This window comes from Leptodactylus fuscus, chromosome 3, assembly GCF_031893055.1.
Source record: "Leptodactylus fuscus isolate aLepFus1 chromosome 3, aLepFus1.hap2, whole genome shotgun sequence".
NCBI classification, from domain to species: Eukaryota; Metazoa; Chordata; class Amphibia; order Anura; family Leptodactylidae; genus Leptodactylus; species Leptodactylus fuscus.
In genome coordinates this window covers 245,946,345-245,972,729 of record NC_134267.1, presented here as the reverse complement: position 1 = coordinate 245,972,729, position 26,385 = coordinate 245,946,345, and the positions used below count along the sequence as shown (strand labels likewise).

The window sequence follows — 26,385 nt, the reverse complement described above, 5'->3', positions numbered from 1 at the left end:
GGGAACCGACCTGAAGAAACCTGTGACTTCTCCTTCTCCATTCATGACTCCGTACCTGTGGTAACACCTCCTGGAATCTCCTCCTCCACTTCCCTCTTACACAGGTGATGGCCCCTCATCCTCTCTTCTTCAGCCTCCGCTTTAATATCAGTCACATCTTCTCCCTGATTTCTGGCAATGGCTCCATCTGTAGGAAACACACAGTGAAGGGATAGATTGCCATGTGATGAGGAGATGATGGGAGTAGTAGTATCTAGAGGAGAAAGTCTCCGCTCCTTACACTGCTGATCAGTCCAGGAATCCGTCTCCTCTTCTGCTTCTTCTTTAACCTCAGCCTTAATATCCATCAGATCTTCAGCCTGAACAGAGAAGAAATAATGTAAAAGTCACTTCAGTTCGGTCAGGTTTTGATGAGAATTTAGCGGCTTCTACCTGCTGTCTGGATCTGGCGGTATTATGTGCACATCCCTCCATATGTTCCTGTTCTAGAAAGGGTTACACATGGCCTTCACCTGATGACCACAAGTAGCCCTTATACACTCTGTGTAATGACCCTCCGCACCCTCTAAAATATAATGTCCCCCTTGTTCCCACACTATGCCCAGGGAACATGTATTCATCATTGCAGCCCTCAGCAATCAGTGCCGCCTCCACAGTGATGGAAGTGATCATTGCACTAAGAAAGGGGACATGGCTGTGGGTCCTGACATGAAGGAGTCCCTGCATTAGGAAGGGTTACTGGTGGTCATACTTACTAGGCTGCGACTCCCAAGTGCACTCTGATGTAATTCAGCAAATGAGCTGTCACTGACTCATTTACTGCGCGAGAGGCGGAAGATTTGGACTCAGGCGAGGGGAGTATCATAACTGCCTAATTCCTGCTGTGTGATTGGTGGGATTAGTATTAGTTACTAAATAGTCTAACTCCATAGTATTATATCAGTGACAACCACCACCAGGGGAACTAGGAAGATCTGGGTACTGTCCTGTATACAACTAATCTTTGGGAACAAGAACGGCAACAGGCTGGTACTACTAGCACTCTCTGCTAAGGAAACTTATCTTTCCTCAAGACAGAACAGTGAAGGGAAGACTTCAGCGCCATCTACCTGCTGATTATCTGGGACATTCTCCTCCGGGCAGTCTTGTGGAGTAGTAGTATCTAGAGGAGAAAGTCTCCGCTCCTTACACTGCTGATCAGTCCAGTAATCCGTCTCCTCTTCTGCTTCTTCTTTAACCTCAACCTTAATATCCATCAGATCTTCACCCTAAACAGGGAAGAAACAACATTCACTTGGGTTCTGTCACTTTATGGTCAGGATTTGGTGAGACTGTAAGAAGATGAAACATCCGCCATGTTTGCCTTCAGTAGGTGATCCTGTGACTGGTTCGGCCCCATGGGACAGGTAGGTCACTACTGCGGAGAGACCCTTTATTACAAGTGCATGAACTCCTTCAGTCGCTAAAGGAGTCCCTGCATTCCAACACACAGTCCCTGAGATGCGCCACTAAGGGTTACTATAGTTCACCGGTCAATGACCTTTAGTAACCTCTACCACCTGATATAAGCCTGCAACAAATGATTTACTGTGTGAGAGGAGAAGGTTCTGGACAAAGGAGAAGTGACAATACCTGTGTAGGGGGTTTGTTTTATTCTTGTTTGTTTTTGTGGGGTGTTTTATCTCAGTAATAGATGTTTCAGTGCGGTTTGTATTTATGATATGTGGCTGTTTACGTGAAAAGGGCCCAGATCGTCGATACTAATTATAGAGAAAATAGTCCAAAACATATTTGGGTAAAAAAAATCACAATTTTGTTTTATGCAAAAATTTTATTTAAAAATATGTCAATTGTGCTTTCAATAAAAAATTTTTTGCTGTTTCGGACAATGTTACACCATAACCGTTACAATGATACCAAGAACTCCATATCGACAATGTGGGCCCTTTTCACATAAACAGCCACATATAACTACTGGTTAGTAATGTCTGTTGTCTGATTGAGGGGTTTAGTATTAGTCACTACTCTATCTCCTCATTATTATGCCAGTACCCACCGCCACCAGGGGTACCAGGAAGAGCTGGGTACTATCCAGTATCCCCAAACCATGGGCCTTCCTACCGGGGTCATTCCAGGCTCTTCAGCTAGAGAACAAAGTTTACTACTTTACCCCAGGATTATTCTCAGAAGAGTCTGCCCATAGCGAACTGCTTAAAGCACACGTGTCTGTATGAAGTATATAGCTATAACATGCTGAGAAGGGGAATGTCTCATGAGAGATTTCTACTACTACTGATACCGATGTATCGCTGAATCATGTAAGTATAAGTGACAGTATTCTGCAAGTGAGAGCCTGTTCTACAGCCTGCGCGAGACACGACTACATTATAGTTATATCCTTATCCATTACTATACGACAATGCAGTGAGGGGAGGCCTATAGCGCCATCTACCTGCTGACTGTCTGGGACATGTATGAGTACAGGAGCTGTGAGCTCCACCCCCTATATAGATGTACCCCAGGACTCAGCAGCGCCATCTACCTGCTGACTTTCTGGTACATGTATGAGTGCAGGAGCTGTGAGCTCCACCCCCTATATAGATGTACCCCAGGACTCAGCAGCGCCATCTACCTGCTGACTGTCTGGTACATGTATGAGTGCAGGAGCTCCACCCCCTATATAGATGTACCCCAGGACTCAGCAGTGCCATCTACCTGCTGACTGTCTGGTACATGTATGAGTACAGGAGCGGCGAGCTGCACCCCCTATATAGATGTACTCCAGGACTCAGCAGCGCCATCTACCTGCTGACTGTCTGGTACATGTATGAGTGCAGGAGCGGCGAGCTCCACCCCCTATATAGATGTACCCCAGGACTCAGCAGCGCCATCTACCTGCTGACTGTCTGGTACATGTATGATTGCAGGAGCTCCACCCCCTATATAGATGTACCCCAGGACTCAGCAGCGCCATCTACCTGCTGACTGTCTGGTACATGTATGAGTGCAGGAGCGGCGAGCTCGGCCCCCTATATAGATGTACCCCAGGACTCAGCAGCGCCATCTACCTGCTGACTGTCTGGTACATGTATGAGTACAGGAGCGGTGAGCTCCACCCCCTATATAGATGTACCCCAGGACTCAGCAGCGCCATCTACCTGCTGACTGTCTGGTACATGTATGAGTACAGGAGCTCCACCCCCTATATAGATGTACCCCAGGACTCAGCAGCGCCATCTACCTGCTGACTGTCTGGTACATGTATGAGTACAGGAGCTCCACCCCCTATATAGATGTACCCCAGGACTCAGCAGCGCCATCTACCTGCTGACTGTCTGGTACATGTATGAGTACAGGAGCTCCACCCCCTATATAGATGTACCCCAGGACTCAGCAGCGCCATCTACCTGCTGACTGTCTGGTACATGTATGAGTGCAGGAGGGGCGAGCTCCACCCCCTATATAGATGTACCCCAGGACTCAGCAGCGCCATCTACCTGCTGACTGTCTGGTACATGTATGAGTGCAGGAGCTGTGAGCTCCACCCCCTATATAGATGTACCCCAGGACTCAGCAGCGCCATCTACCTGCTGACTTTCTGGTACATGTATGAGTGCAGGAGCTGTGAGCTCCACCCCCTATATAGATGTACCCCAGGACTCAGCAGCGCCATCTACCTGCTGACTGTCTGGTACATGTATGAGTGCAGGAGCTCCACCCCCTATATAGATGTACCCCAGGACTCAGCAGCGCCATCTACCTGCTGACTGTCTGGTACATGTATGAGTGCAGGAGCTCCACCCCCTATATAGATGTACCCCAGGACTCAGCAGCGCCATCTACCTGCTGACTGTCTGGTACATGTATGAGTGCAGGAGCGGCGAGCTCCACCCCCTATATAGATGTACCCCAGAACTCAGCAGCGCCATCTACCTGCTGACTGTCTGGTACATGTATGAGAACAGGAGCGACGAGCTCCACCCCCTATATAGATGTACCCCAGGACTCAGCAGCGCCATCTACCTGCTGACTTTCTGGTACATGTATGAGTGCAGGAGCGGTGAGCTCCACCCCCTATATAGATGTACCCCAGGACTCAGCAGCGCCATCTACCTGCTGACTGTCTGGTACATGTATGAGTGCAGGAGCTCCACCCCCTATATAGATGTACCCCAGGACTCAGCAGTGCCATCTACCTGCTGACTGTCTGGTACATGTATGAGTGCAGGAGCTCCACCCCCTATATAGATGTGCCCCAGGACTCAGCAGCGCCATCTACCTGCTGACTGTCTGGTACATGTATGAGTACAGGAGCGGCGAGCTGCACCCCCTATATAGATGTACTCCAGGACTCAGCAGCGCCATCTACCTGCTGACTGTCTGGTACATGTATGAGTGCAGGAGCGGCGAGCTCCACCCCCTATATAGATGTACCCCAGGACTCAGCAGCGCCATCTACCTGCTGACTGTCTGGTACATGTATGATTGCAGGAGCTCCACCCCCTATATAGATGTACCCCAGGACTCAGCAGCGCCATCTACCTGCTGACTGTCTGGTACATGTATGAGTGCAGGAGCGGCGAGCTCCACCCCCTATATAGATGTACCCCAGGACTCAGCAGCGCCATCTACCTGCTGACTGTCTGGTACATGTATGAGTACAGGAGCGGTGAGCTCCACCCCCTATATAGATGTACCCCAGGACTCAGCAGCGCCATCTACCTGCTGACTGTCTGGTACATGTATGAGTACAGGAGCTCCACCCCCTATATAGATGTACCCCAGGACTCAGCAGCGCCATCTACCTGCTGACTGTCTGGTACATGTATGAGTACAGGAGCTCCACCCCCTATATAGATGTACCCCAGGACTCAGCAGCGCCATCTACCTGCTGACTGTCTGGTACATGTATGAGTACAGGAGCTCCACCCCCTATATAGATGTACCCCAGGACTCAGCAGCACCATCTACCTGCTGACTGTCTGGTACATGTATGAGTACAGGAGCTCCACCCCCTATATAGATGTACCCCAGGACTCAGCAGCGCCATCTACCTGCTGACTGTCTGGTACATGTATGAGTACAGGAGCTCCACCCCCTATATAGATGTACCCCAGGACTCAGTAGCGCCATCTACCTGCTGACTGTCTGGTACATGTATGAGTACAGGAGCGGCGAGCTCCACCCCCTATATAGATGTACCCCAGGACTCAGCAGCGCCATCTACCTGCTGACTGTTTGGTACATGTATGAGTGCAGGAGCTCCACCCCCTATATAGATGTACCCCAGGACTTAACAGCGCCATCTACCTGCTGACTGTCTGGGACATTCTCCTCCGGGCAGTCCTGGGAATACAGAGGACTCAGGGGACATCTCTCGGGGGGATTTCTTCTACTGGATCCATCTGTGGAGACACAAACACACAGTGACGAAATACATGAGCTGCTGGAGATCTGTCTATACATCAGACACTTCTGGGGTTACTTATGGGGTGACCCTAAAAAACAACTTTCTGCTACACCCCAAGATAATCCAGTCCACCTCACATAGACCCCACCCCCAGGCCTGGAGCTGCTGGTCACCAATAGACTCCGCCTTCGCGCCATCCTTGGGAGAATCCATTCTCAGCAGGGGAAGACACTCTGACATAAGATGAAGATCTCATCAATCATCAGGGGCAGCAATAAGGGGGATCCCCGACCTCCCCAGCAGCTCCTACAGGAGACTTACCCGAGTTAAGGCAACTCCTAAGTCCCTGAAATATAAAGATACAGGATATAAAGGCCCTGCAGCTCCAGGATGGAGGGATCTCACCCTATCAGTATATACTTTATATATCTGTGCACATTTGAGCAGAAAATTTGTGTGTGGAACCAAAAATTATCTGATCCACGACACGTGTGTTGGGATCCTCAGTATGTTTCTTCTCACTAATGGCACTATAAGATTTCCATACAGACACGTGCAGCCTTCAGTGACTCTGCAGCTAGTCAGGGCTCGGAGATGCTGAACCTACCAGCAGCGGAGGAGGGAGATGTAAAGTCTGTTTCCTGCCCCCCATGTGCCTGCTATTAATTACTGCTTACCCATTAGCTTCCTGAGCTCTGTATATGGCTTCGCTTGCTGTATACTTGAGTACTGACTTTGGCTCATGTACTGGATATTCGCTTCCTTCCCGATCTGACTGTGACCTCTCGGACTGACCCCGTCTTGGACATGTTTCTGATGTAGATATTCCGCGCTCTTCGCTCTCACCAGGTTTATTCTGACTATTTGTAGCTCATCTATTTCTATACTGACGACTTGTGTAATAACCTGATTCCAGATCAGGCCGAGACCATCCGGCCCTGTAGTGGCCTCTGCTTAGATGTCGGGGAGCCTTAGATGAGGGCACTATGAGATTTAGGGAGCGTCTTCTTCTGCTCTCTGTTATCTGCCAGTTGCTGCAGTTTCGGGAACTGCTTTAGAGGCGATTCCATAACAGATAGAAAACCTCACAGTAATGGCTTCCACTATGGAGCAGACGCCGAGCAGAGTGTGAGGCTCTAAGACAGGGCCGGTCCAAGAACTTGCTGTAAATCTCAAGGGCTAGTTGTGGTTTCAGCTCCTGTGAACCCGAGAAGAATCTGCCCGATGCCGTCCCAGTCACAGGTGGAAGGTTAGAACACAAAAAAAACCCAGCCCCCGAAACTAATAGAAGTGGACACAACCCCTTGGCCTTGGGTGAAAGCAGCAGCTCATATACAGAAAGTCCAAAAAATCCAGCTCTGGAAACGCGTTATAATAAAACGTAACCTTTAATAGTCCATTATTAGAATAAGCCCCAAACAATAGCGCTCCGTCCAATAAACAACAAGGGGCAGAAACAATGTGTCTAATAAGAATTCATGAAAACAAACACAAAAAAATATTCTGACACGTTTCCAGGCCCGTGGCTTCTTACTCATAGCATGTGTGAAATGGGTAGAACTCCACAAAGTTATATTGTACCTGTCATACTGGATCCAATATGGCCGCCCGCTGGTGCTCTTAACCCTACACATACAGAACAAAACACAGCGACCCCTGTGTATATACCCCAAATAAATCGCAGCATGGACACGCAATATGATCAGACACGCAATAAACATGTATAGAAGACATTAGTACAAGACCTGGTCAGTGCTGCTCATGGAAAGTCACAATAGGAGGCCGAACATGACAAATACACCCCAAACCAGAGAACCCCGAACCCTGAATGTCGGTGTAATGATGGGGAAGGAGAATATGAGGAGCGGTAATCCAAGATGGAACAGCGACCCCGGTATGTAAGCGCCGAGCAACAAAGCCAACCGTGTCACCCGGGGGCCGATCATGTGATCAATCTAAAGACCAATAATAATGTCCAGAGCACCGATCCTGCGCTATAGGCGTCACATACATCAACTCACCCCAATGTAAAATATTGGTGCAAAAATCATGTGAAATAAACCTGGAACCTGGATGGTGTGATGAATGGCCCAGAGTTATGGGGGGGGGGTTTCACTGCCTTCTCAGATATATTTCCTCAGGAGGAAGCCGTCGCACGGCAAAACGCGTCAAGGTGTCCTTGCCGTTTGTGTTGGGGATTTGGGACTATATCCATCTGCTATAATGACCTCAGGTATTTTCAAAATTTGATATGATTCCAGTTTGAATTATTTATGTACTGGGCTTCCTTTATTCATGTATGCATGACTCATGTTATACCACTATATGGGTTCTAACCTTTTGGAAGCTTTCCAGGTTGTGATGTGATTTGATCTTTCTGATCATTCCTTGTTATTCAGCTGTATCTATACCATTGGTCTTACTATTTCTTGCAATGGAGTATAATATGATCTAATATCTGTATAGTGTCTTGCTTTCAGGGTTAAAACTAATGTTTCTAGCTATTTATACATTCATATATCTATACCCTGGATATTTAAGTCCTATGTGTCAATTGTGATTTATATATAGTCTTAAATCCTCTGTTTGTCACTGTGTTTTCATTTCTGGTTTAACCATCTGCCCAGCTGCTACTTAGTTTTATGATTGTATTTGGTATAATAAAGATGTATTTAAATTTTTATATGATTGACTGAAAATTATTTGAGGGTTCTTTTCTTTTTGAAAGTGCTTTAGTGGTTGAATTTAATTCCCTCAGTTATTCATATGGTCTGTGGATAATTGGTTTTCTTCACTATTATACACCCCCCCTTATATATTATATGCCCGTGTGTGGCTGAGTCCTCCTGATATATATATATATATATATATTATATATATATATATATATATATATATATATATATCCTTACACAGGTGAGAGTGTTTGTGTTTGTCAGGTGATCTCATTGCTGGTGATGTGTGTCAGGGCTCGTTATATCACTGAAAGCCATTGCAGACACCTGTGCTAATTAGTTTGGCAGGTGTGTCCAATTAAAGGCAAGACTACTTAAGAAGGCTGTCCCACATTATTAAGCAGCCTACCTTTTCTGCCAAAATGGGAAAGAAAAAGGAGGTGTCGTCTGCTGAGAAGCAACAAATTGTGGAGTATTTAGGTCAGGGAATGACTACAATCCACATGGCCAAGACACTTCATCGTGATCATCGCACAATCAACAAGTATGTAGCTGATTCACAGCACACGCGTGTGCGTGCTGAGAAGGGAAGATTGAGGACTCCAACAGACAATTACGTCAGGATAAAAGAGCAGCTGCAGAAACGCCTGGTCATAGCAGCAGACATGTTTATGAAGCTGCTGGTACCTCCGATGTCCCCCGGACTACAAGGTGGCGGGTCCTTCAGAGGTTTGCAGCTGTGTGTAAGCCGTCCTGTCCACCTCCTCTATCCACTGCACACAAGCAGAAATGGCTCCAGTGCGCCAAACAATACATAAAGACTGACTGCAAAACCGATGAGCGCCGTGCAACGCTCGATGGTCCAGATGGATGGAGTGGAGGATGGCTGGTTGATGGACACCCCATGCAAATACGGCTACGGCGCCAACAAGGAGGAGGTGGAGTAATGTTCTGGGCTGGAATCATGGGGAGAGAGATTGTCGGCCCCTTTAGGATCCCAGAAGGGGTAACGATGAACTCCATAATGTATGTGGAGTTTCTCAAACAGCGCGTCCTGCCATGGTCCAAGAAGAAGAACCGCGCAATCCACAGCAAGATCATATTCATGTAGGATAATGCACCAATGTCTCAGGCTACAAATAACACGTCTGCATCTCTGGCTGCTATGGGCATAACAGGGGACAAATGTATGGTGTGGCCCCCTGTAATGAAAAATCAAAAGCAAGCGTGGGGAAGCCATTTAGTCTCAGCACATGAGGTCAGCTCAGGCAACTTAGGTTTGAATAAAGAAGTAAATATTATATTCTCAGCAAATACTACAGCGCCGTTATCGCCTCTATTCCAAGCAGTGGCCCCTTCCTTGGTAACCTTCCAATTGAGCCGGCCACTCGAGAGGGGGAATTTCCAAGAAAGGTGATAGATAGCTTGCGGCTGGTTGATGCTGACTGCAAGACTTCTAGGAATAACCCGCCCACACCTGATAAAAGGGGGACGGTTGCGCCATCACACTTTAGTGTTCACTCGTTATCGCTGCGGTGCTGGGACGCCTTTACCTGACAATGGATATTGACCCGTTACTGAAGCTTAATGGGAACCGATCAGCATCAATGAGGCGGGGCAGTCTGGTAAGAAACTCCTAGCTTATTTGCATAATGAGCTAAGTCAGTCTGCTGATTGCATAATAAACCATGCTAACTTGACAAGTTGGAAACCTTCTTTACTCCCCAAATGGAGGGACACAAACCCCAATGTAAGCTCCACAAACATTACCAAGCCCCCCTTTATATCACGTTCCCCATGACAACCACAGATGGAATAGACAATGGGAAATCCTTCAGTCCCCCCCTGACCTGTCATTGTGGATGTGTGTGATGTGGGGAGACCTTCCAAAATTCACTTTTATGGCCCTTAACGTGAGCCCTTCCAAATAAAGTTCCAGGCCCTTAAAGGGATTCTACCATTAAACTACCTTTTTTTCTAATGAACACGTCGGAATAGCCTTAAGAAAGCTATTCGTCTCCTACCTTTAGACGAGGTCTCCGCTGCGCCGTTCTGTAGAAATACCGGTTTTAACTGGTATGCAAATGAGCTCTCCGCAGCAATGAGGGCGGGCCCCAGCGCTGAAAGGCCGATGAGCGCATCCCCATTGCTGCCCAGAGCTCTTTCCTGCGCCGCCTCCTTCTTCTGCAGCAACTCCGCCTCTTCTGGCTTCTCTTGCTCTTGTAGTTCTATACACGAGCATAGAGCGGCCACCCCAAAATGGCCACCGTCCGGCTCCTGTATTGAACTGCAAGAGTGGCTACCCCAAAATGGTGTGTATGTAGTAATACAGACAATGTGATGTGTTATATTGTGTATGTAGTAATACAGACAATGTGATGTGTTATATTGTGTATGTAGTAATACAGACAATGTGATGTGTTATATTGTGTATGTACTGATACAGACAATGTGATGTGTTATATTGTGTATGTACTGATACAGACAATGTGATGTGTTGTATTGTGTATGTAGTAATACAATGTGATGTGTTATATTGTGCATGTAGTAATACAGACAATGTGATGTGTTATATTGTGTATGTAGTAATACAGACAATGTGATGTGTTATATTGTATATGTAGTAATACAGACAATGTGATGTATTATATTGTGTATGTACTGATACAGACAATGTGATGTGTTGTATTGTGTATGTAGTAATACAATGTGATGTGTTATATTGTGCATGTAGTAATACAGACAATGTGATGTGTTATATTGTGTATGTAGTAATACAGACAATGTGATGTGTTATATTGTGTATGTAGTAATACAGACAATGTGATGTGTTATATTGTGTATGTACTGATACAGACAATGTGATGTGTTATATTGTGTATGTACTGATACAGACAATGTGATGTGTTGTATTGTGTATGTAGTAATACAATGTGATGTGTTATATTGTGCATGTAGTAATACAGACAATGTGATGTGTTATATTGTGTATGTAGTAATACAGACAATGTGATGTGTTATATTGTGTATGTAGTGATACAGACAATGTGATGTGTTATATTGTGTATGTAGTAATACAGACAATGTGATGTGTTATATTGTGTATGTAGTAATACAGACAATGTGATGTGTTATATTGTGTATGTAGTGATACAGACAATGTGATGTGTTATATAGTGGAAATCTATATGTAAATGTGAGTGAGTAGAGTGAGGGCGACTCCTGAGGGGACAGTAAGGAGTGTGCAGGCAGGTTGAGGCAGGAAATGCCAGGCAGTGTGTGTGAGTCTATAGCTGGGACTAGCAGTCCTGCTTTTGTGAGTCTCCTGCTAGGAAGCCATGTTGTTTAGTGGCACCAAAAGTAGCCTGTGACTCAATCCTAAGGGAAAACTATGTTTGTGGAAAATTGCACGCAAATCCGTCCAGGCGTTTTAGCGTGATTGAGGAACAAACATCCAAACTCACAAACTTTCACACTTATAATATTAGTAGGATATACTGGTCACTATTATACCCCCCACCCTAGTCTGTACTAACCTGGGGATGTGAGAATTCGCTGATCCTCCATCATGTCCTGAGAGAGAAGAGAGAGCAGCCACTGCTGTATATACAGTATATATATATATATCTATAGCCTGGGGTAATGGCTGATAACAGAGAGAGCAGTCACTGCTGTATATACAGTATATATATATATCTATAGCCTGGGGTAATGGCTGATAACAGAGAGAGCAGCCACTGCTGTATATACAGTATATATATATATATCTATAGCCTGGGGTAATGGCTGATAACAGAGAGAGCAGTCACTGCTGTATATACAGTATATATATATATATCTATAGCCTGGGATAATGGCTGATAACAGAGAGAGCAGTCACTGCTGTATATACAGTATATATATATATCTATAGCCTGGGGTAATGGCTGATAACAGAGAGAGCAGCCACTGCTGTATATACAGTATATATATATATATCTATAGCCTGGGGTAATGGCTGATAACAGAGAGAGCAGTCACTGCTGTATATACAGTATATATATATATCTATAGCCTGGGGTAATGGCTGATAACAGAGAGAGCAGCCACTGCTGTATATACAGTATATATATATATATCTATAGCCTGGGGTAATGGCTGATAACAGAGAGAGCAGTCACTGCTGTATATACAGTATATATATATATCTATAGCCTGGGGTAATGGCTGATAACAGAGAGAGCAGCCACTGCTGTATATACAGTATATATATATATATCTATAGCCTGGGGTAATGGCTGATAACAGAGAGAGCAGTCACTGCTGTATATACAGTATATATATATATATATATATCTATAGCCTGGGGTAATGGCTGATAACAGAGAGAACAAGACAACAGCACTGACCACCGAGCAGGACCTGCAAGAGCTGAAGGACCTGTGATGATGTCACCGCTATCATGTGACCAGTACATGGGGGCGGAACTCAGGAGAGGAGAAGGACCTGTGATGATGTCACAATCATGTGACCAGTATATGGGGGCGGAACTCAGGAGAGGAGAAGGACCTGTGATGATGTCACAATCATGTGACCAGTATATGGGGGCGGAGCTCAGGAGAAGGATGAAGGACCTGTGATGATGTCACCACCATGTGATATAAATCCTTCTCTCCTGCACTACTAGATCCTCCAGCTCATCCAGTTTCCTCCTCTTCTCCTCCAGACGCTCCTTCTCCTGAATGACCCACCAAGGATGGACAAGGACAGGACTGAGATCACCAGAAGAATATTAGACTTCACCTTGGAGATCATCTCCCTGCTGAGCGGAGAGGTATCTGTACTACATTTCTATCATGTATCTGCTGAGCGGAGAGGTATCTGTACTACATTTCTATCATGTATCTGCTGAGCGGAGAGGTATCTGTACTACATTTCTATCATCTATCTGCTGAGCGGAGAGGTATCTGTACTACATTTCTATCATCTATCTGCTGAGCGGAGAGGTATCTGTACTACATTTCTATCATCTATCTGCTGAGCGGAGAGGTATCTGTACTACATTTCTATCATGTATCTGCTGAGCGGAGAGGTATCTGTACTACATTTCTATCATCTATCTGCTGAGCGGAGAGGTATCTGTACTACATTTCTATCATGTATCTGCTGAGCGGAGAGGTATCTGTACTACATTTCTATCATGTATCTGCTGAGCGGAGAGGTATCTGTACTACATTTCTATCATCTATCTGCTGAGCGGAGAGGTATCTGTACTACATTTCTATCATGTATCTGCTGAGCGGAGAGGTATCTGTACTACATTTCTATCATCTATCTGCTGAGCGGAGAGGTATCTGTACTACATTTCTATCATCTCCCTGCTGAGCGGAGAGGTATCTGTACTACATTTCTATCATGTATCTGCTGAGCGGAGAGGTATCTGTACTACATTTCTATCATGTATCTGCTGAGCGGAGAGGTATCTGTACTACATTTCTATCATGTATCTGCTGAGCGGAGAGGTATCTGTACTACATTTCTATCATCTATCTGCTGAGCGGAGAGGTATCTGTACTACATTTCTATCATCTATCTGCTGAGCGGAGAGGTATCTGTACTACATTTCTATCATCTATCTGCTGAGCGGAGAGGTAACTGTACTACATTTCTATCATGTATCTGCTGAGCGGAGAGGTATCTGTACTACATTTCTATCATCTATCTGCTGAGCGGAGAGGTATCTGTACTACATTTCTATCATGTATCTGCTGAGCGGAGAGGTATCTGTACTACATTTCTATCATGTATCTGCTGAGCGGAGAGGTATCTGTACTACATTTCTATCATCTATCTGCTGAGCGGAGAGGTATCTGTACTACATTTCTATCATCTATCTGCTGAGCGGAGAGGTATCTGTACTACATTTCTATCATCTATCTGCTGAGCGGAGAGGTATCTGTACTACATTTCTATCATCTATCTGCTGAGCGGAGAGGTATCTGTACTACATTTCTATCATGTATCTGCTGAGCGGAGAGGTATCTGTACTACATTTCTATCATCTATCTGCTGAGCGGAGAGGTATCTGTACTACATTTCTATCATCTATCTGCTGAGCGGAGAGGTATCTGTACTACATTTCTATCATCTATCTGCTGAGCGGAGAGGTATCTGTACTACATTTCTATCATCTATCTGCTGAGCGGAGAGGTATCTGTACTACATTTCTATCATCTATCTGCTGAGCGGAGAGGTATCTGTACTACATTTCTATCATCTATCTGCTGAGCGGAGAGGTATCTGTACTACATTTCTATCATCTATCTGCTGAGCGGAGAGGTATCTGTACTACATTTCTATCATCTATCTGCTGAGCGGAGAGGTATCTGTACTACATTTCTATCATGTATCTGCTGAGCGGAGAGGTATCTGTACTACATTTCTATCATCTATCTGCTGAGCGGAGAGGTATCTGTACTACATTTCTATCATCTATCTGCTGAGCGGAGAGGTATCTGTACTACATTTCTATCATCTCCCTGCTGAGCGGAGAGGTATCTGTACTACATTTCTATCATCTATCTGCTGAGCGGAGAGGTATCTGTACTACATTTCTATCATCTATCTGCTGAGCGGAGAGGTATCTGTACTACATTTCTATCATCTATCTGCTGAGCGGAGAGGTATCTGTACTACATTTCTATCATCTATCTGCTGAGCGGAGAGGTATCTGTACTACATTTCTATCATGTATCTGCTGAGCGGAGAGGTATCTGTACTACATTTCTATCATGTATCTGCTGAGCGGAGAGGTATCTGTACTACATTTCTATCATCTATCTGCTGAGCGGAGAGGTATCTGTACTACATTTCTATCATGTATCTGCTGAGCGGAGAGGTATCTGTACTACATTTCTATCATCTATCTGCTGAGCGGAGAGGTATCTGTACTACATTTCTATCATGTATCTGCTGAGCGGAGAGGTATCTGTACTACATTTCTATCATGTATCTGCTGAGCGGAGAGGTATCTGTACTACATTTCTATCATGTATCTGCTGAGCGGAGAGGTATCTGTACTACATTTCTATCATGTATCTGCTGAGCGGAGAGGTATCTGTACTACATTTCTATCATCTATCTGCTGAGCGGAGAGGTATCTGTACTACATTTCTATCATCTATCTGCTGAGCGGAGAGGTATCTGTACTACATTTCTATCATCTATCTGCTGAGCGGAGAGGTAACTGTACTACATTTCTATCATGTATCTGCTGAGCGGAGAGGTATCTGTACTACATTTCTATCATCTATCTGCTGAGCGGAGAGGTATCTGTACTACATTTCTATCATGTATCTGCTGAGCGGAGAGGTATCTGTACTACATTTCTATCATGTATCTGCTGAGCGGAGAGGTATCTGTACTACATTTCTATCATCTATCTGCTGAGCGGAGAGGTATCTGTACTACATTTCTATCATGTATCTGCTGAGCGGAGAGGTATCTGTACTACATTTCTATCATCTATCTGCTGAGCGGAGAGGTATCTGTACTACATTTCTATCATCTATCTGCTGAGCGGAGAGGTATCTGTACTACATTTCTATCATCTATCTGCTGAGCGGAGAGGTATCTGTACTACATTTCTATCATCTATCTGCTGAGCGGAGAGGTATCTGTACTACATTTCTATCATCTATCTGCTGAGCGGAGAGGTATCTGTACTACATTTCTATCATCTATCTGCTGAGCGGAGAGGTATCTGTACTACATTTCTATCATCTATCTGCTGAGCGGAGAGGTATCTGTACTACATTTCTATCATCTATCTGCTGAGCGGAGAGGTATCTGTACTACATTTCTATCATGTATCTGCTGAGCGGAGAGGTATCTGTACTACATTTCTATCATCTATCTGCTGAGCGGAGAGGTATCTGTACTACATTTCTATCATCTATCTGCTGAGCGGAGAGGTATCTGTACTACATTTCTATCATCTCCCTGCTGAGCGGAGAGGTATCTGTACTACATTTCTATCATCTATCTGCTGAGCGGAGAGGTATCTGTACTACATTTCTATCATCTATCTGCTGAGCGGAGAGGTATCTGTACTACATTTCTATCATCTATCTGCTGAGCGGAGAGGTATCTGTACTACATTTCTATCATCTATCTGCTGAGCGGAGAGGTATCTGTACTACATTTCTATCATCTATCTGCTGAGCGGAGAGGTATCTGTACTACATTTCTATCATCTATTGTCTCTCCATACACAGGAATACTCACTGGTGAAGAAGACATCGGGGGACTGTGTGGCCCTCAGCAGCCGGGGCCCCATCACAGAGCCAGGAGGAGGAGGGAGCAGGAGCCGGGGCCCCATCACAGAGCCAGGAGGAGGAGGGAGCAGGAGCCGGGGCCCCATCACAGCCCCTCCCCCGCTCTCCCTGATACATGAGCAGAAGATTCTAGAACTCACCAACAAGATGCTGGAGCTGCTGACTGGAGAGGTGACACTGCTGGGAATGCTGGGAAATTCTCCAGTAACAGCACTGGAGGGGGAGGGGTGATGACTGTATCATTGTGTTGTCAGGTTCCTATAAGGTGTCAGGATGTCGCTGTCTATTTCTCCATGGAGGAGTGGGAGTATTTAGAAGGACACGAGGATCGGTACAAGGAGGAGATGATGGAGGACCCCCGGCCCCCCCGGACATCACATGGTAAGAGGAGATATATATATTATATACAGACCCCCGGCCCCCCCGGACATCACATGGTAAGAGGAGATATATATATTATATACAGACCCCGGCCCCCCCCCGGACATCACATGGTAAGAGGAGACATATATAATATATACAGACCCCCGGCCCCCCCGGACATCACATGGTAAGAGGAGACATATATAATATATACAGACCCCCGGCCCCCCCGGACATCACATGGTAAGAGGAGATATATATATTATATACAGACCCCCGGCCCCCCCCCCGGACATCACATGGTAAGAGGGTATATATATATTATATACAGACCCCCGGCCCCCCCGCACATCACATGGTAAGAGGAGATATATATATTATATACAGACCCCCGGCCCCCCCGGACATCACATGGTAAGAGGAGATATATATATTATATACAGCCCCCCGGCCCCCCCGGACATCACATGGTAAGAGGAGATATATATATTATATACAGCCCCCCGGCCCCCCCGGACATCACATGGTAAGAGGAGATATATATATTATATACAGACCCCCGGCCCCCCCGGACATCACATGGTAAGAGGAGATATATATATTATATACAGACCCCCGGCCCCCCCGGACATCACATGGTAAGAGGAGATATATATATTATATACAGACCCCCGGCCCCCCCGGACATCACATGGTAAGAGGAGATATATATATTATATACAGACCCCCGGCCCCCCCGGACATCACATGGTAAGAGGAGATATATATATTATATACAGACCCCCGGCCCCCCCGGACATCACATGGTAAGAGGAGATATATATATTATATACAGACCCCCGGCCCCCCCCGGAGATCACATGGTAAGAGGAGATATATATATTATATACAGACCCCCGGCCCCCCCGGACATCACATGGTAAGAGGAGATATATATATTATATACAGACCCCCCCCCCCCCCCCGGACATCACATGGTAAGAGGAGATATATATATTATATACAGACCCCCGGCCCCCCGCACATCACATGGTAAGAGGAGATATATATATTATATACAGACCCCCGGCCCCCCCGGACATCACATGGTAAGAGGAGATATATATATTATATACAGACCCCCGGCCCCCCCGGACATCACATGGTAAGAGGAGATATATATATTATATACAGACCCCCGGCCCCCCCGGACATCACATGGTAAGAGGAGATATATATATTATATACAGACCCCCGGCCCCCCCGGACATCACATGGTAAGAGGAGATATATATATTATATACAGACCCCCGGCCCCCCCCGGACATCACATGGTAAGAGGAGATATATATATTATATACAGACCCCCGGCCCCCCCGGACATCACATGGTAAGAAGAGATATATATATATTATATACAGACCCCCGGCCCCCCCCCCCGGACGTCACATGGTAAGAGGAGATATATATATTATATACAGACCCCGGCCCCCCTGGACATCACATGGTAAGAGGAGATATATATATTATATACAGACCCCCGGCCCCCCCGGACATCACATGGTAAGAGGAGATATATATATTATATACAGCCCCCCGGCCCCCCCGGACATCACATGGTAAGAGGAGATATATATATTATATACAGACCCCCGGCCCCCCCGGACATCACATGGTAAGAGGAGATATATATATTATATACAGACCCCCGACCCCCCCGGACATCACATGGTAAGAGGAGATATATATATTATATACAGACCCCCGGCCCCCCCGGACATCACATGGTAAGAGGAGATATATATATTATATACAGACCCCCGGCCCCCCCGGACATCACATGGTAAGAGGAGATATATATATTATATACAGACCCCCGGCCCCCCCGGACATCAAATGGTAAGAGGAGATATATATATTATATACAGACCCCCGGCCCCCCCGGACATCACATGGTAAGAGGAGATATATATATTATATACAGACCCCCGGCCCCCCCGGACATCACATGGTAAGAGGAGATATATATATTATATACAGACCCCCGGCCCCCCCCGGACATCACATGGTAAGAGGAGATATATATATATTACTAGAGGGAGGACGCGGCTTCGCACGGGTATATTACATGTTATGTTTGTGTAGTGACCCCATAAGAATTGTCCAGTTTTGCACTGGTGTATTGTGTATGTGGTTTGTGTGTATGTCCATAAGCGTCATGTGATTATGTGGATCTCATTTTGGATGTCAGTGAAAAACCTGTGATCAGTTGTTATGGATACCTGGAGTAAAGCTGTATCTAATCCTTCCCCGTGTAGTACTGTGTTTAGATGCAAGTATCCAATCCTTGTTGGTGTGGTACTTTGTGAAGAGGCGCATATCTAATCCTCCCCGTGTGAAGAGGCGCATATCTAATCCTACGGAATGTGGTACTGTGTGCAAACCTGCTTATCTAATCCTCTGGTGTGTGGAACTGTGTGCAGATGTGCATATCTAATCCTTCCCCGTGTGATACTGTGTGTAAAAACGCGTATCTAATCCTCTGGCAATGGTACTATGTGAAGACATGCGTATCTAATCCTTCAGCATGTGTAACTGTGTGCAGACGCGCACATCTAACCCTCGGTCATGTGGTACTGTGTGCAGATGCACGTATCTAATCCTCCCCTGTGTGTTATTGTGTGAAGAGGCGCGTATCTAATCCTATGGCATGTGGAACTGTGTGTAGACGTGGGTATCTAATCCTACGGCATGTGGTACTGTGTGCAGACGCGCTTATCTGATCCTCTGGCGTGTGGTACTGTGTGCAGATGCACATATTTAATCCTCCTCTGTGTGGTATTGTGTGAAGAGGCGCGTATCCAATCCCCCGGCATGTGGTACTATGTGTAGACGCGCGTATCTAATCCTCCCCCATGTGGTACTGTGTGCTGAGACGCGTATCTAATTCTCTTGCTTGTGGTACTGTGTGCAGAGGCATGTATCTGATCCTCCCCTGTGTGGTATTGTGTGAAGAGGCGCATATCTAATCCTTCGGCGTGTGGAACTATGTGTAGATGCGCGTATCTAATCCTACTGCATGTGGTACTGTGTGCAGACACGTGTATCTAATCCTTTGGAGTGTGCAACTGTGTGTAGACGCACGTATCTAATCCTACGGCATGTGGTACTGTGTGCAGACACGTGTATCTAATCCTGCCCTGTGTGGTATTGTGTGAAAAGGCGCGTATCTAATCCTACGGCGTGTGGAACTGTGTGTAGACGCGCGTATCCAATCCTCTGGCATGTGGTACTGTGTGTAGACACGCGTATCTAATCCTACTGCATGTGGTATGGTGTGCAGACGCGTGTATCTAATCCTATGGTGTGTACAACTGTGTGCAGACGCGCGTACCTAATCCTCTGGAGTGTGGAACTGTGTGTAGATGTGTGTATCTAATCCTATGGCATGTGGTACGGTGTGCAGACGCGTGTATCTAATCCTATGGCGTGTACAACTGTGTGTAGGCGCACGTGTCTAATCCTTCGGCATGTGGAACTGTGTGCAGAAGTGCGTATTTAATCCTCTGGCGTGTGGGACTGTGTGCAGACCCGTGTATCTAATCCTCTGATGCGTGTATCTCAGTTTGGATATCAGTGTTGTATTGTGCATGTGGAGTGACCGTGTGTATTGCAGTTGGAATATGAGTGAAAGACTTGCAGGTTTGTATTGGCTAAGGGGGGGGGGGGGCACTGTGTTTGGAATGCTGTATCTCAGCAACGGTACGTCCGAGCGAGTTGGAGTCTCGTCTTAAACCTTCCCGGATATCTGAAGTATCTCTGTACCAAATTTGGTGAAGATCGGTCCAGTCGTTTGGTTCGCATTAGAGAACAGACAGACAGACAGATGGACAGACGGACAAGAATTTATTTTTATAATATAGAGAGATATAGGCGGTTGTACTACAGCTTTGTATTCGATTCTGATATTTCACATACAGCACCTTGTGACAGTACTCGCCCCCTACTCTCTATATATAGTGTATACAGTCCCCTACTCTCTATATATAGTGTATACAGTCCCCTACTCTCTATATATAGTGTATACAGTCCCCTACTCTCTATATATAATGTATACAGCCCCCTACTCTCTCTATATAATGTATACAGCCCCCTACTCTCTATATATAATGTATACAGCCCCCTACTCTCTATATATAATGTATACAGCCCCCTACTCATATATAGATACAGCGCCTTGTGACAGTACTCACCCCCTACTCTCTATATATAATGTATACAGCCCCCTACTCTCTATATATAATGTATACAGCCCCCTACTCATATATAGATACAGCGCCTTGTGACAGTACTCACCCCCTACTCTCTATATATAATGTATACAGCCCCCTACTCTATATATATACAGCGCCTTGTGACAGTACTCACCCCCTACTCTCTATATATAATGTATACAGCCCCCTACTCTCTATATATACAGCGCCTTGTGACAGTATTAGCCCCTTTGAACTTTTTGCCACATTTCAGGCTTCAAATATACAGATATAAATTTTAATTTTGTGGGAAAGAATCAACAACAAGTGCGAGGAGGGAGGAAATGTATTGGAGATTTTACACTTTATTAGCAAATAATAATCTGACCGGCGGGGGGGTGATATTATTCGTCCCCTTTCTTCTCTCTCGGTTCCGGTCAGTTCCGATCTCTGACTGATCCAATGTCGTCCTAAATGACTGATGAAGAGAAATAGAATCCCCCGGTGTAACAAGTCTCCGTATAATGCACCTGCTCTGTGATAGGCTCAGGATCTGTATAAAGCGCAGAGAGCATCATGGAGACCAAGGAACACACCAGGCAGCTCCCAGATACTGTTGTGGAGAAGGAGCCTGTGCAAGCAATCCTATTGTAATGGAAGGAGGATCAGACCACTGCAAGTCTACCAAGACCCGGCCGTCCCTCTAAACAAGGAGAAGACTGATCAGAGATGGAGCCAAGAGGCCCAGGATCACTCTGGAGGACCTGCAAGGAGAGTCTGTCCATAGGACAACAATCAGTCCCTGTACACTGCACAAAGAGCGGCAAGAAGAAGCCATGTCTCACAGATATCCATAAAGGGTCTGGTGTAAAGTTTGTCACAAGCCCCCGGAGAGATCCCAAACATGTGGAAGAAGGGGCTCTGCTCAGAGGGAACCAAAATACAAGTGTATGGCCACAATGCAAAACCATATGTTTGGTGTAAAAGCCGCTCATCCCCCTGATCACCCCCTGATCCCCGCTGTCACACATGGCGGGGGCGGCATCAGGGTTTGGGACAGGGAAGATGGAGCCAAATCCAGGAGCATTCTGGAAGAAAACCTGAGACTGGAGTCTGCAAAAGACCCGAGACTGGGACGCAGATTTATCTTCCAACAAGACAATGATCCCAAACATAAAGCAAAATCTACAATGGAACGGTTCCCGAATAATCGTCTCCAGGTGTGAGAACGGCCAAGTCACAGTCCAGACCTGAATCCCATCGAGAATCTGTGGAAAGAGCTGAAGCTGCTGCACAAACGTCTCCATCCAACCGCACTGAGCGCAAGCTGTTCTGCAAGGAAGAAGGAGCAAAACTGCTAGAGACAAAGCCCGAGCGCCTTGTAATCGCAGCAACAGGGGGCGCTACAGAGTATTACCACAAGGGGGCGCTACAGAGTATTACCACAAGTGGGCGCCACAGAGTATTACTACAAGGGGGCGCTAGAAAGGATTACCACAAGGGGGCGCTACAGAGTATTACCACAAGGGGGCGCTACAAAGGATTACCACAAGGGGGCGCTACAGAGTATTACCACAAGGGGGCGCCACAGAGTATTACCACAAGGGGGCGCCACAGAGTATTACCACAAGGGGGCGCCACAGAGTATTACCACAAGGGGGCGCCACAGAGTATTACCACAAGGGGGCGCCACAGAGTATTACCACAAGGGGGCGCCACAGAGTATTACCACAAGGGGGCGCCACAGAGTATTACCACAAGGGGGCGCCACAGAGTATTACCACAAGGGGCACTAGAGAGTATTAACGCAAGGGGCACTAGAGAGTATTACCACAAGGGGCACTAGAGAGTATTACCGTAAGGTTCACTAGAGAGTATTACCACAAGGGGGCGCTACAGAGTATTACCACAAGGGGGCGCCACAGAGTATTACCACAAGGGGGCGCCACAGAGTATTACCACAAGGGGCACTAGAGAGTATTAACGCAAGGGGCACTAGAGAGTATTACCACAAGGGGCACTAGAGAGTATTACCGTAAGGTTCACTAGAGAGTATTACCACAAGGGGGCGCTACAGAGTATTACCACAAGGGGGCGCCACAGAGTATTACCACAAGGGGGCGCCACAGAGTATTACCACAAGGGGCACTAGAGAGTATTAACGCAAGGGGCACTAGAGAGTATTACCACAAGGGGCACTAGAGAGTATTACCGTAAGGTTCACTAGAGAGTATTAACGCAAGGGGCGCTACAGAGTATTACCGCAAGGGGCGCTACAGAGTATTACCGCAAGGGGCACTAGAGAGTATTAACGCAAGGGGGCGCTACAGAGTATTACCACAAGGGGCACTAGAGAGTATTAACGCAAGGGGCGCTACAGAGTATTACCACAAGGGGCACTAGAGAGTATTACCGCAAGGGGCACTAGAGAGTATTAACACAAGGGGGTGCTACAGAGTATTACCGCAAGGGGGCGCTACAAAGGATTAACACAAGGGGCCGAATACTTTCACAAGGCGCTGTGTGTGTGTATATAGAGATATACTATTATATACAGTGTTGTATAGTTATTTACATGGGACTGCTGGCTGACTTCTTACTTATGTCTTCACTCTGGAATGATTAGTGCTGTGTTTCCTCAAAAATAAGACCGTGTTTTATATTAATTTCTGGTCCTAAAGGTAGAACATGTCTATATTATTATTACATTTTTTTTTTGGGGGGGGGGGGTGTCTTGTAGAGTGGGGCCCCGGGCATGACTGCCTGTTGTAGGGGAGGGGGGGAGGCATGATACTTCTCTTCGTAGCAGTGCTAGTGCTGCTGTTCGTCACATAAGTGGTGGGCGGGGCTTAGTGAGGAGCCTCACTGCTCCGTGTGCACCGGTATGGCGGCCTCTGCTGTGATAGCGCACGTTGTATCCAGTGTTCCTGCTGCAGTGGGATGAGCTGGGAGAGCGGAACCCCCCCCCTTATCATAGTCTATGCACAGCGGCTGCTCCCAGTTTTTTGGGGATGTCTTATTCTCAGGGGGTGACTTACTTGCAGGCAAACACTGTATATATTGGTAAGTGTAATTAATTCTAGAAGGATTCTAATGTCTCCCATTAGTCCGGACTCCCATCATGGCCGCCGTGCTGTCTAATCTCTGCCCCGTCCTCTGCTCTTTCTCCAGTAAGGTCTCAGTTTAGACTGTACAGAGAGAAGAGACCAAATCTAGTCCTGAGGGGGAGGGGGGCAGAAGCGAGGCCACACCTGTAATGTCACTGATCTGACCAGTAGTACAGTGACCCCCCCCCCCCTATATTATATTGTACAGTGACACCCCCCCCCCCCCTCCCCCGTCTATTGTATTGTACTAGCCTCTGCCCGCAAGTTCGTCTGTGTGTTGTTGGCATGTATGATCTGCCTAAATTTAGCCGTCTGGTTTGCCTGCTCTGGCGTTTTAGCAGCTCTCAAGCTGTCCTGCTGCTGAACTTGTTTCTTGCACTGTGCCTGTGATTGTTTTGGCATCTCAGCAGCTCACTGGGACACCATGTAATGAGCGTGTTGTTGGTGTTGATGATCCGCCTGCTCTGGCTTTTCGGCAGCTCTCCAGTTGGGCTGGCACTGAAGTTGTTCCTCACACCGTGCCCAGGATTGTTCTGGCTGTTGCAGAGTGCAGTTGCAGAAGAAAGCTTCAGAGTAGATTATATGGGTTAATCTTCAGTTTACTTCTCAGAACATGAGGTAACATACATCAGCATGTCTATATACAGCAATATAACAAGGAATACACTGGAAAGGACTAACCATAGATATGTGCAGCATTTTGAGATACAGACAAGTCTCCATAGCATATCATTACATGTATTCAGCACATAACAATAATAACATCGCCATCTAGTGTCCGGAAGCTGTAAGTTCCTCCAACACAGTATAACACAATAAGTCTATATCTGTTGCATATATGTATATACCAACACCCTTTCTCAACAATAAAGACTTATTCAGTCAAACTTAATTTCTTCATCAGTTTCTGATGTCTTTCAGCATTCAATGCCTTAGTAAGAATATCGGCTGTCATATCTTCAGTTGGACAATATTCTAACTTCAGCATTCCTTGCTCCTGGCAATCCCTCAAAAATGAAACTTTATATCAATGTGTTTTGTTCTTGGATTAACTCTTTCCGTCTGAGCAAGAACAATACAACCTTGATTGTCTTCATACAACTTTGTTGGTTCCAACAGTTGTTCTCCCTAAGTCTGTCAGTAGTTGTCTCAACCATAAGACTTCTTCAGCTGCTTGTGCTGCGGCAACATACTCTGCTTCTGTTGTCGACAGTGTCACTATTGGTTGTTTTTTACTAGCCCAACTAATTGGTCCACCTGAGAGTAAGAAAACAACCACTGGTAGATTTTCTGTCAAGTGTATCTCCAGCCCAGTCTGCATCCACGTATCCAGTTAAAATGCATTTGTTACTTGCAGGTAGTTTTAGTTTAACATCGATAGTTCCTTTCAAGTAACGTATTACTCTCTTTACGGCATTCCAGTCCATTTTATTTGGTTTTGACACCTTTCTGCTCAAAATTCCTACTGCTGCTGCAATGTCTGGTCTTGTAACAGTTGCAAGATACAGTAATTTTCCCATTGCCTTTCCGTACTGTTCGTTGTCCGGCAACATATATTGTTCACTGTTCATCTCCTTCAGATAGTTGATTTCCATTGGAGACTTTATTGGTTTCGCATCTTTCAATCCAAATGTTTCAATGATGTCCTGAATCATGTGACTTTGGTTAAGAAGATAACTTCCATCTTCTTCTCTTTCTATTTGTATCCCTAGGTACTGTTTCACACTTCCTAAATCTTTGATCTCAAAGTGTTGATCAAGAATTTTCTGTATTTGTTACATCCCTTTCTTTTTCAAAACAAACTAAAATATTGTCCACATATATCAGTACATAGATCCATCTGTCTCCCTTTTTCTTTGTGTATAGACACGGATCTGCTTTACTTCTTTGAAAATGTTCATTTGTGAGCACTTCTGTGACTTTATCATTCCAGGCTTTAGCGGCTTGCTTTAAACCATAGATACTTTTCTGTAGCTTACAAACCATGTTTGGTTTTCTTTCATCTTTGTATCCTGGAGGTTGTTCCATGTAGATATCTTCTGTTAAATTTCCATTTAGGAACGCTGTCTTTACATCCAGATGTCTCAATTGCATTTGTTTTGTTGCTGCAACTGCAAACAAGGTTCTAATTGTAGTATGTTTGACGACTGGTGCAAAAACTTCATCATAGTCTTCTCCATATTTCTGAGTATAACCTTTAGCTACGAGTCTCGCTCGATATCGTTCAGCTGTGCCATCCGTTTGATATTTTACCTTAAAAACCCATTTACATCCTATAGTTTT

The 26,385-nt window shown here is 45.8% G+C and overlaps 2 protein-coding genes across 5 annotated transcripts in view; one reads left to right on the top strand and one right to left on the bottom strand.

Annotated features, from left to right (window-relative positions):
- LOC142198387 (uncharacterized) overlaps positions 1-26,385 on the bottom strand; it is a 297,722-nt gene that overhangs the window by 98,818 nt on the left and 172,519 nt on the right. Inside the window, exons 4-5 of the mRNA XM_075269402.1 lie at positions 5,311-5,405; positions 56-164 (exon numbers count right to left, since the gene is read on the bottom strand). Coding sequence (XP_075125503.1) covers positions 56-164; positions 5,311-5,405 — 204 coding nt within the window. The remainder of the gene's footprint in view (positions 1-55; positions 165-5,310; positions 5,406-26,385) is intronic.
- The window catches only part of LOC142198419 (uncharacterized), a 76,591-nt gene continuing 66,460 nt past the window's right edge, over positions 16,255-26,385 (top strand). The window contains exons 1-2 of one of the 4 annotated variants that reach the window (XM_075269456.1): positions 16,255-16,571; positions 16,655-16,781. In XM_075269456.1, the coding sequence (XP_075125557.1) occupies positions 16,548-16,571; positions 16,655-16,781 (151 nt within the window). In that variant the 5' untranslated portion in view covers positions 16,255-16,547. Of the gene's footprint in view, positions 16,572-16,654; positions 16,782-18,232; positions 18,250-18,456; positions 18,474-26,385 lie in introns of those variants that run through there. The other 3 variants (XM_075269455.1, XM_075269457.1, XM_075269458.1) reach the window with 3 other exon arrangements.